The sequence below is a fragment of the Heteronotia binoei genome, chromosome 17 (assembly GCF_032191835.1).
Source record: "Heteronotia binoei isolate CCM8104 ecotype False Entrance Well chromosome 17, APGP_CSIRO_Hbin_v1, whole genome shotgun sequence".
NCBI lineage: Eukaryota > Metazoa > Chordata > Lepidosauria > Squamata > Gekkonidae > Heteronotia > Heteronotia binoei.
This window is the reverse complement of record NC_083239.1, coordinates 31,511,950-31,524,183: the sequence shown is the minus strand read 5'-3', so window position 1 is coordinate 31,524,183 and position 12,234 is coordinate 31,511,950. Positions and strand designations below refer to the sequence as shown.

Genomic DNA, 12,234 nt, shown 5'->3' with positions numbered 1-12,234 from the left:
GCCTTTGATCACATACAGCAGAAAACCTAAGGCGGAATCCTGAGCGCACAAGTTCAGTGCCCAGCTTTTCCAAGTAAAAAGATTCCAAATTACAAGGCTGGGCTGAACTGCACTCAACCAGAACAGATTCTGTTAGGCTAGATGGGCTGTGGGGTCTAACCCAGCGCAAAGCTGCTTATTTTATGTGCTACAGAGAAATTTGGAGGCTGATGACAGTCATATGTGCATGTTGGCAGACAAATAATGTGGCTGTCCAAAATTCTCAGATATGCCAGGGAATAGGGAATCACTAAATGGGTCTGTCAACCTTCACTTCCATATGTCCGAAAGGTAGAGGATATTATCAGGCATTCATAAAAATGCATCCAGGATTATCAATATTAATGAAACATTGGTCAGTCATTCCTTATAGCACAAGTCAAGGCGTCACATTGGGTGAAGGAGGCTTGTCTATAAAAACTCATCTGATGATAAAATTCTTAGTAAGATGCTACTTCTGTTGTTTTAGGTGCTGAATAGTCCATTTGTGGGGTTGCCTACTGGGTTGCAGAATGGCATGGTCTAGCCCAGGGGTGGCCAGCAGTAGCTCTCCAGATGTTTTCTGCTTACAACTCCCATCAGCCCCAGCCAGCATGGCCAATGGTTGAAGTTGACGGGAGTTGTAGGCAAAAAAACATCTGGAGAGCTACCGCTGGCCACCCTTGGTCTAGCCTGATCTCATCAGATCTTGAAAGCTAAGGATGGTCAGAACTTAGCTAGGGGACCGCCAAGGAAGACTCTGCAGAGGAAGGCAATGGCAAACCACCTCTGCTTCTCAATTTCCTTGGAAGCCCCTTGCTGGGGTTGCCATAAGTCCATGGTCTAGCCCAGGGGTGGCCAAACTTGCTTAACATAAGAGCTACATAGAATGAACATCAGATGTTTGAGAGCCAAAAGACATGAATGGATATGGCAATGTGGTTGAGGAGGAGCGGGCTGAAATTGAACCCAGCGAAGACAGAAGTCCTTTGTCTGGGTCGGGGCGCCCGGGAAGGGGAAACACCTCTTCCGGTCTTCGACGGGGCGCCGCTGAAAGCGGCGCACCGGGTTAGGAGTCTGGGAGTTTTACTGGAGCCTTCATTATCAATGGAGGCCCAGATTGCAGCCACTGCCAAGTCAGCCTTCTTCCACCTGAGGCGGGCAAGGCAGTTGGCTCCCTTCCTAGAGCGCCAAGATCTGGCAACGGTACTTCACGCAACGGTCACCTCGAGACTGGATTACTGTAATGCCCTCTACATGGGGCTGCCTCTGTACCGAACCCGGAGGCTGCAGCTGGTGCAGAACGCAGCGGCCAGGCTACTGTTGGGGCTCCCTAAATGGGAGCACATACAGCCTGGGCTGCGCGAGCTGCACTGGCTGCCAGTTATATACCGGGTTCGTTACAAAGTGCTGGTCATTACCTTTAAAGCCCTATATGGTCGAGGACCTGTCTACCTCAGGGACCGTCTCTCCCTATATGAACCCCAGAGAGCACTGAGGTCAGCTGGAAAAAACTTGCTGACTATCCCCGGACCAAGAGAGGTGAAGTTGCAATGCACCCGCAATCGGGCCTTCTCCTCTGTGGCCCCGAGCTTATGGAACCAACTTCCAGAGGAAATGCGGGCCCTGCGGGATCTTGAACAATTCCGCAGGGCCTGCAAGACTTTCCTCTTCCGACTGGCTTTCGATGATGTAGAAAATTAAGTACTAATGATACCGCCATCATAATAAAGAACAAATAGCAATAGCATTAGCACTTTTATAACTGTAATTAATTTTAAATCTATTAGAATTTTAATGTTGAATGTAACCTTGTTTTTATACAATGGAATGTTACTGTTACTGTTAGCCGCCCTGAGCCTGCCCCGGCGGGGAGGGCGGGATATAAATAAAATTATCTATCTATCTATCTATCTATCTAATGTCAGATTTTTGAAAGCCAGAAGGAAGGGAGGGGGAAGGGAGGTGGAGGTGGAAAGAAAGCAACTTTATCTTTCAATACATTCTTCAAGCTGCCAGTTGGCTTGGCTCGGAGAAGTAATTTAAAGAGAGAAATGCCTTCTCTGAGCTGGCCAACAGGGAGGTGGGGGCTTCGAGAGCCACACAATATGCACGGAAGAGCCACATATGGCTTCCAAGCCACAGTTTGGCCACCCCTGGTCTAGCCTGATCTCATCAGATCTTAGAAGCTATGCAGAGTCACCACCAAGGAAGGCTCTGCAGAGGCAGGCAGTGGCAAACCACCTCTGCTTCTTGCCTTGAAAGCCCCTTGCTGGGGTTGCCATAAGTCCATGATCTAGCCTGATCTCATCAGATCTCAGAAGCTAAGCAGGGTCAGTACCTGGATGGGAGGCCACCAAGGAGGGCTCTTTAGAAGAAGCCAATGGCAAACCACTTCCACTTCTCACTTGCTTTGATATCTCCTTACTGGGATCACCAAAAGTTGGTTGCAACTTGACAGAACATAACATGCATTTATATTTGTACACCCACCACAGAAAGGTGAAATCCTGCTCAGGGCACACTGGTTGTGATAAAACAAGGAACAAGAAAACAATGAGTCTGAAAGAGGGGCATGGTAGCATAAAACACCCAATGGAATGTTTCAACTACTTTCATGCTACCTGGAAAGTTGACATTTCATGCAGCTATTGACCCACTGGTCTCCAGAAAAGATGTACAAGGACATAAGCATCTTTTTTTCAATTTAAAACACACACACACAAAGGAGGAAATGATTATGGTTTTCCCACACCCTCAGAAAGCTGATAAGGTGGTAATGCATAACCAAAGACATCAGCTATCAAAAAAGTATGAATGGAGACCCTTTCCGTACTTTCTGATGTAGAGTTATACTAACAGGCTGAAGTAATTCTGCAAAAAATCAAACCATTTGGCATTTAATAGTCAGAACCAGCTTTTTTTTTGAGCAGAACGCACAGAAACGCAGGTCCGGCTGGCTTGGCACCAGGGGTGTGTGGCCTAATATGCAAATGAATTCCTGCTGGGCTATATCTACAAAAAGCCCTGTGTGAAACAATGGTGACATCAGGGGGTGTGGCTTAATATGGAAATGAGTTCCCGCTGGGCTTTTTCTACCAAAAAAAGCCCTGATCAGAACTCATATTTTCATTGTCATAAAAACCAGTACAGAGCATGATAAGCTGTATGAGCTGCATCATGGGAGTTCTGTTGCCTTTCTACCTGCTCCTAGGAAGTGATGTCAAGTCACAGTGGACTTATACTGACCTCATGGGGTTTTCAAGGAAAGAAGTGTTCAGAGGTGATTTGCCATTGCCTGCCTCCACACCACAACCCCAGTATTCCTTGGAGGTCTCCCATCCAAATATTAGCCAGGGCTGACTCTTCCTTGCTTCTAAGGGGATTGGGCTAGTCCAGGGATGGCCAAACTGTGGCTCAGGAGCCACATGTGAATCTTTCATACATATTGTGTGCCTCTTGAAGCCCCATACTGCCCCATCAGCCAGCTTGGAGAAGGCATCTGTATCTTTAAATCACTTCTCCAAGCCAAGCCAGTCTAGGATTGCCAGGTCTGACCCATGAAATATCTGGGAACTTTGGGGGTGGATCCAGAAGCAAGATTGTGACAAGCATGACTGAACTCTGAAGGGAGTTCTGGCCATCACATTTAAAGGGACCAAACTCCTTTAAAATGCCTTCCTTCCACTGGAAATAATGGAGGATAGGGCACCTCCTTTTGGGGCTCATAGAATTGGACCTCCTGGTCCAATCTCTTTGAAACTTGGTGGTGGTGGTGGTGGTGGTGGTGGTTATTTTAAGAAGAGGCTCCAGATGCTATGCTGAAGATTTAGTGCTTCTACCTCAAAAAACAGCCCCCCAGATACCCACAGATCAATTTTCCATTACACCCTATGGGGACTAGTCTCTATAGGGTATAATGGGATGTTTAGCAGTCATTTCCCTCCCCCCCCACACTTTCTGATAACCCTGGAGTGGGGGGGGGCTCCAAACCAGGGGATTCCCTGCCCCCAAACTAAGAACTGGCAGCCTAAAGCCAGCCAACGGCTTAGAGGATACATTTAAAGTTGCTTTCTTTCCACCTCTCCCATCTATTTGCTTTCATGTCTTGTGGTTCTCAAATGTGTGACATTTATTCTGTGTGGCTCTTATGTTAAGCAACCAAGTCAGGGCTCCCTCTCTATCTGTCACTGTCATCCTTGATGTGGGGGGGGGAGAACATGCAAAATACAAGCACTACAGATGAATATCTTTCAACACCTGTCAGAATTGAGTCCAGTTGCAACTTGGAGTTCCGCTTTCTTAAGGATAACGGAGATAAGGATTCTTATCTCACTACTGATGCTAATGCTCTGGCCCTAAGCATTTCTTCCCTGCTCTAATCAAACGGATTACATTTTGCATTGTACCTCTGCATCCAGGCTACTTTCCCTGCAACACCCTTCCCGCTTTCTGATGGGGATATAAAGCCTCAAGGATCCCCGTTCCTATTTGTATCTGATGAAGTGATCTTAGACTCTCAAATGCTTATACTTTGGAAAACCTGGTGGTCCCTAAGGTGTTACTGGACTAGAATTACAACAACTGAGCTGTCCATACTCATCATGGCTGCTACATACAGTCTATTCCTATTTGTTCTTGGGCCCCTCTGTCTTCCCCTCCCACCTTTGCCTATCCCCCGCTAACAGTAGTGTGTGAGAACCAGCACGGTATAGTGCAGGAGTGGTCAAACTGTGGCTCGGTGGCCCCATGTGGCTCTTTTACACATACTGTGTGGCTCTTGAAGCTGCTGCCGGTCTGAGCAGACAATATGGGCCTTGATAGACCTTGGCCCAGAATTCAGCAGGAGCTCACAGAAGCACAGCTCCTGAACCTTTCTGACAGTTCCCCCTCCTCCTCCCCACCTTGTCCATTGAATAGTAGGTGCAGCTATACAATAATCCCTGGATGAGCTCCACCACCTATTTTTCTACAAAACAACCCCTGGATAGACCAATAATCAGATTCAGCATCACGTGCCTTCACGTGCATCCATTCTTTTCTCTGAAAACCAAACTCAGCCTCTTGCATATCAAAATTTAAAATACCACACAAATAAGAGAGATCCAGCATCCAAAGAATTTATTCACCATTTATTTTATTTTATTTATATCCCGCCCTCCCCGCCAAAGCAGGCTCAGGGCAACCATCATGTCTAGCAAACCATCAGACCACCCAGGGCTTGAACAATTAGACATTGTCCAAGGCTCTTTTATGTCATTCTGCTCTGCAGAACTTCCTGAACTGCTTAGGGGACAAAATCCATCTCACTTGCTGCAGCAAACTCTTCCGACGTGCCAGAGAGCAGTAACAGAAAAAATCCAAGCCTGAATCAAAGCAGATCTCTCACCCCTATACATGTAGGTACCAACCTAATAAAACCTTGGCAGATAACTAAAGTTGCAGCATTTATAGGGAAAGCTGGTCCCTAAGATACAAAGGCTCTAAGTGTTTTCAAAGTTTAAAAGAAGCGCCTTGAATGGGATGCAGAAGCAGTTAATGTCAGGGCTTTCTTATAGAAAAAGCCCAGCAGGAACTCATTTGCATATTAGGCCACACACCCCTGATACCACCATTGTTTTGAACAGGGCTTTTTGTGTAGAAGTCCAGCAGGAGATCATTTCCACATTAGGCTCTTTTTGTAGGAAAAGCCCAACATGAACTTCTTTGCATATTAGGCCACACCCCCTGACACCAAGCCAGCCGGAACTACATTCCTGTGCATTCCTGCTCCAAAAAAGGCCCTGGTTAATGTACATATGTACAATTGGGGAAGGGGTCACATGCATATAATGCTTTGTCCCTACTAACAGTTGCAACTCGTGTTTTGAACTATTTGTAGCTTCCACACTGTCTCCAAGGGTAGCCCTATATTGAACTTAGGGGGAAGTATTTGCGAAGTTCCTGCACTGTGCAGGGGGGTTGGACTAGATGACCCTGGAAGTCCCTTCCAACTCTCTATCATTCTGTGATTCTATGAGTACGTTATGATCATCCAGTCTCAAGATTCCCATGACGAGGATTAGCATGCCTAGGCCACTTCGTTCCAGGAGGGGGGACAGCTGCTTTGCCAGATGTGGTGGTGGAAAGAGCCGTCAAGTCGCAACTGACTTATGGTGACCCCGCAAGGATTTCAAGGCAAGAGACATTTAGAGGTTGCTTGCCATTGCCTGCCTGTGAGCTAGTACCAGGGGTGGAATTCTAGCAGGAGCTCCTTTGCATATTAGGTCACACACCCCTGATGTAGCCAATCCTCCAAGAGCTTACAAAAAAGAGCCATGTAAGTTCTTGGAGGACTGGCTACATCAGGGGATGTGGCCTAATATGCAAAGGAGCTCCTGCTAGAATTCCACCCCTGGCTAGTACCAACCCAGGCCGTACTTGGCGTTCTCCTATCCAAATACTGACCCGGGTCAACCCTGCTTAGCTTCCGAGATCTGACAAGACAAGAGCTAGCCTGGGCCATCCAGCGCAGGACAGCATTGTTTAAGCAGTTAATTTCAGTTTGTGGGAAACAAGGTACTACAAGAAAACCCTTAGGAGGTGGTGTGATGGAAAGGGGCATCGTCGCAACCCATTTATGGTGACCCCACAGAGTTTTCAAGACAAGAGACGTTCAGAGGTGGTTTGCTGTTGCCTGCCTCTGTGTAACAACTCTGGACTTCCTCGGTAGTCTCCCATCCAAGTACAAACCAGGGCCAACCCTGTTTGTCAATTAGACCTGGATAAAAAGCTCCTTGGCTGGCCTTGGGACAGCCACAAACTCTCTTGCTCTGCTGAGCCCACCTTACAAGAATGCTGAGAAGAAAAAAGTGGGGGAGAGGAGAGCAATTATGGTATTCTGAGTTCCCTGGAAGAAAAAGCTGGTAGAAAATAGTTTGCATTCCCGGGTTTTCACTATTATCTCAGCAATGAATGCGAAACGTGACCTTCCTCCTGTAAATCTCACATTTTGCAATGAGATTTAAAGAAAGAAAGACCTCATTTGTTTTAAAAAGATGACCTTACAAAGCATGTAAAGCTAGCAGACTAGCAGACAAAAACTCTGCCGTTAGCCAAATGAAAGAACAATCATAATGACAGCCAAGGACCTGAAGCAGTTTAAATGCTATTCCAATTACAAGCTAGATTTCCCCCCCCAGAGAACGGAAGGAGGTTTCAGCAGGGAGGAAAGATCTCTACTTATGATGTATACACTCATCCTGCTCTGGTCTCTGGTGGATAGGTCTGGAAGGCTTTTGTATTGAGTTGGATGCAGGTGAAATTTAGCACAAACAGAAGGTGTAATTTCCACCCATTGCCCCCTTCTTGCTGCAAACCCTCGAATGGCTCCTTGTGCCAATCCTGTTCCCCAGAAGCACTTGGGGGAGATCCAGGGGCTGCAACAGGAGGGCCAGAGGAAGGAAAGTTCAGTTCCACTGATGGAAGAGCTGTCCACCTAGGCCCATAGCCAGAGGAGGGCCAACAGGGCTCTTCCCCTTTTGATTTTGCAGCATCCCACCCCAGCAGCGATCTGCCTGCTCTTGAGGCTCAATTAATTAATTAACACACACACCGTCACCACAGTGTCCCCTCATGAAAAAAATCCTGCAAAAAAAACCATACAAGACCTATTTGACCAGAGGCGACAGTGAGACAAAAGCACGTCCACCAAACAAAGCAAAGCTCTTTCTCTTTAAAACCAAACATTCCACATCAGAGGATCGATCAGAAAACTGATTGGGGCTGGACAAATCATCCAGTAAGGGAGAGCCGTGTTTTTACACAAAAACAGGGCCCCAAAAGCTGGTGGGGTTGAAGTTTTCTTCTTCTTTCATTCCAGGAGCTACAGGACTTAGTTCTCATCCCAGCGTTTCTAACCCACCTGACATGATGGATGTTGGACTGCTTTATACTAAAAACAAAGCAGGAAGTTCCTGTCCAGGTAAATCCAGGTAACTTCTGAATATCATCCTAGATCTATGCTCCTAGTTATTGGGGAGAGGGGCTGTTTCTCCTCTTGACTTCCCCCAACAGCGTTCGCTGCCTGCTTTCTGACTTGGCTTTTGACCTCTCTCCTGGTTATTCAACCGTCCAGGCCAATAGCTGAGGCTGTCCAAACTGCAGAACAGCTTTCTGTCTATCCACAGAACGATGACTGAAAGGCATGGGACCTTCTAATTGCAACAGAGAAGGCCTAACCCGCCCCCCCCCCCCACAACACACACAATGATTCCAGGAGGGGGGGGAGGCATAGTGTTCCCATTTTTCCATCGCTCTTTAGTGTAGAGGAATTCGGGTCTGGTGCCAAGGTGAGTTCCTGAGGCAGCAAAGCATTTTGTTCCCCTGGATCTCTGGAGTTGTTGGGGATTTAGTAGGCGCTAATCCCAAACCAGGAAAAAGAAAATGTATAAAGGAGGAACAGGGAAGAGAATGAGGAATAGGAACTCGAAGGACCTGATCCCCCCACCCCAGTGGGGTTCTTCTTTTCCCCTCTCCTGTACAAAACCCAGCCGGGGGGGGGGGGTTAAAAGGAGAAACTGGGAAATAAAAGAGGAACAAGAGGAACTCCAGATCCCCATCTGGTTGGGTTTTTTTAAAAAAAAAAAAACTGTCCAAGATTTTTGAGTAGATTTTTATGCCTGGTAAATCAAGGAGGAAAATTGGGGTGGGGGGGAGAGGCGAGGGAGGGAGGGGGTAAGAGTGTGGGGCCATGCCCTCTCCCTCCCTTCCTCCCCACCCCGATGAGGGGGGCAAGCAGGGGCGGGGCTTTGTGGATGGCTGGGGTGCCCGATCCGGGGTTTCGATGGTAACAGGTGCATGGCTGGGTGGAAGCGCCGGCCGGAGCCACCCCGCCCGATCCCCCCCCCCCCTCTTTTCCAGAGCGATGGGAAAAAACACATCCAGACCCTTCCCCCCCACCACCTCGCCCTGAATCGGTCCCATTTCGAACTCACCACCATGGCGCCGCGATCCCAGCGCGCCGCGGCGGCAGCCCGAGCCAGTCCCGGGCCGAGCGGGGACAATAGGGGAGGGAGCAGCGCGGGCGCCCGACGCCGCCGCCACCCGATCCTCTCCGGCCCGGCCCCTTCGAGGATGGCCCGGCCTCTTCCCTCCTCCCCGGCGGGGAAGCGGCAGCCAGCAGAGGAGCGGGGCGGGAAGGCGGGAGTTGGGGGGGGGGAGCGTCGGCTGGCTGGCTGGCGGGGGCGGGCTCAGAAGAGGAGGAGGAGAAGACCGGGGGTGGGCGGGGGGTGCAGAGAAACGGAATATGAACAACAGTTCCACATTCCCTGTCTTTATGTAGCCTTGAGTCTGAAATAATTGCATGGGTTCTAGGGGTGGAGGGTTTCTTTTGCAAGAGCGGTGCGTTGAGCAAGATTTTAAAATATACCTGGCTTAAAAAAAATGGGGATCGATTGGGGCTTTGCAACAATGGAGGCGGGGGACGTGGGAATTGGGGGGATCAGGGAGGCACCCCCTCCGCTCCTCTTCCCCCCCCTCCCCGCTTTGGTGCGATCGCGCTAAAAAGGGTTAAAAGGGGGGGAGAGAAGAAAAAAATTAGACCCGGCGCTGAAACAAAGGGGGCACCCGGCGCGGCAGCTGGAAGGGAGCGCACAAAGAAGCTTCTGTCTGCGCAGCCGGCCATCTCGCCTTCCCCCCCCGGGCAGCAATTGATGACTCCCCAGCCATTGACTAGATAGGCGCTTTCCGACCTTTCCACAATATTTGGGGGGGGGGGGGAGATACACCGTTCTGCCTCCTTGTGGCTCTTTGCACCCACCCGGCGGGCTCGTGGGAAGGGCAGGAGCCAGAAGTCCAGCCTGCATGATTCCCTCTTTCTCTCTTCGCCCCACCCGCCTTGCAAAGCCGGCCAGCCAGCCAGCCGCCTCCCTTTCCCGGGAGTTAGGAAAGCCCGCGCGTTTCTTTCCCCGCCAAGGAAAGCGCCTCCATAGAGTAGAGAGGCAAGGCCCTGCTGCTGCTCTCTGCCTATTCTTTGCATCTCAGCTTGCCACAACCGCCACCCCCGGACTTCTGGCCTCCAGCTTGCTTTTTCTACAACTACGAGGCAGATGGGACGCCCGTACTATGGAGTAGTACTATGAGCTGAAAGAAGCATTACTGGGACGACCCATCCCCAAACACCCCATGGGGATACACAGCTAAGGTAGGGCTGGGGAAAGCCCCTCCCCTTCCCCAAGGGATCCTGCCCCATCAAAGCCAGAGGTGCGCACCCCAAGGCAGGCGCACGCAAGCCCCTTTCTTCTACATAAACGAATGGCATATACCTTTAAGCAATCGGGTGGTATTTAAAGATGAGCCTCCCCCACAGGCGAATGCTGTGATCCAGCACAGCAAATCTGACACATGGAGAAATGCTACAGTGGGGGGCTTTGTTACATAACCGCAGACATGCTTTAATAGGCAAGGACATCTTCTACCATCGACACCCACAGGTAGCCATCCTGGAAGCCACATGAGGCTATATATGGCTACTGCCAGCACTCCAGACAGGATATCCCTAAGTAGGAGAGAGGCTGTGACTCAGTGGTGGAGCATCTGCCGGACATGTGGAAGGCCCCAGGTTCAGTCCCTGGTGCCTCCAGGTAAATGAAGAAGGGTTGTGGCTCAGTGGCAGAAAATCCGCTTGGCATGCTGAAGATCCCAGGGTCAATCCCTGGCATCTTCACTTAAAGAACCAGGTGAGAAGGGGATGTAAAGGTCCCTGACCTGCGAGCCACTGTGGTCAGAGTTGATGCCGGCCTCAGTAAACAATAAGGCACCTGCATGCCTATTCAGTTGTCTACCACCTGTTGTCTGGCTCATAAACATCACTACAGTCCCAACCACTCATCGAGCTGAAAAAGGCAAGGGAGGAGGAAGAGACTGGATTTATACCCCGTCCTTCACTCAGAGCCTCAGAGCAGCCTACAATCTTCTTCCCTTCCTCTCCCCACCACAGACATCCTGTGAGGTAGATGGGGTTGAGAGCACTCTGAGAGAAGTGCTCTTGAGAGAACTGTGACTGACCCAGGGTTACTCAGCAGCTGCATGTGAAGGAGTGGGGACTCAAAGCCAGTTCTCCATATTAGAGAACTCTTAGCCCCTACACCAAACTGACTGTCTTATGGAGACCAGAAGGCTGCCGTGCAAGTTCATTGGACAAGTCAGGAACCTCCCCTGCGCCTCTAGGCTTATTTATTATTTATTAAATTCAATTTTTATACCTCCCTTTCCTGTCAGGAAGGCTCAGGGCAGTTATACGACGACAGATAAAACAACCATATGTAAACTAATTGAAAATTAAATCATTACAATTACCATAAAATTAGTCAGCTTGATCGAACGGCAATCCACGTTGCTAGTTGTGCCACCGCCTTGCAGGGGGAAGGCAAAAGGTAGGAGTGGCAGCCAGATGGATGCCGTACTGCCCTCAATCAAATGCCTGGCAGAACATCTATGCATGAGATAGAGAAGGCAGAGAAAGAATTACTTTTCTCCCTTTCCCACAATATGAGAACTTGTTGGCATTCAATGAAATTGCTGAGCAGTTGGGTTAGAACGGATAAAAGGAAGTACTGCTTCACCCAAAGGGTGATTAACGTATGAATTCACTCCCACAGGAGGTGGTAGCGGCTGCAAGCATAGCTTCAAGAGGGGATTGAACAAACATGGAGCAGAGATCCATCAATGGCTATTAGGGGCAGTGATGCTCTGTATTCTTGGGGGGGGGGCAACAGTGGGAGGGCTTCTAGTGTCCTGACCCCACTGATGAACCTCCTGATGGCACCTGGCTTTTTTGGCCACTGTGTGACACAGAGTGTTGGACTAGATGGGCCGTTGGCATGATTCAACATGGCTTCTCTTAATAATAATACATTTTAATTTATATCCCGCCCTCCCCGCCGAAGCAGGCTCAGGGCGGCTTACATGACATACCGTAGTACATCGTACAATGATACAACAATAAAATTCAAAGCGATTAGCAATTAAAATACAATTTCATATAAAGAGCATTTAAATTAATGATTTAAAACCACAATATAACATCATATGGTGCTACAGTCTTGATGTGCATATAAACATAGTTTTTATGGTGGTGATGCAATGGTTCCACCTTAAAAGGCCAGTTGAAAGAGGATGGTTTTGCAAGCCCGACGGAACCGATTAAGGTTCCGTAGGGCCCGTACCTCCTCTGGT

The 12,234-nt window shown here is 49.1% G+C and overlaps 1 protein-coding gene across 1 annotated transcript in view; it reads right to left on the bottom strand.

Annotated features, from left to right (window-relative positions):
* ARHGAP33 (Rho GTPase activating protein 33) overlaps window positions 1–9,144 on the bottom strand; it is a 66,815-nt gene extending 57,671 nt beyond the window's left edge. The window contains exon 1 of the mRNA XM_060258080.1: window positions 8,994–9,144. Within this exon, the coding sequence (XP_060114063.1) occupies window positions 8,994–8,999 (6 nt within the window). The 5' untranslated portion in view covers window positions 9,000–9,144. The remainder of the gene's footprint in view (window positions 1–8,993) is intronic.
* Between the last annotated feature and the right edge of the window lie 3,090 nt (window positions 9,145–12,234).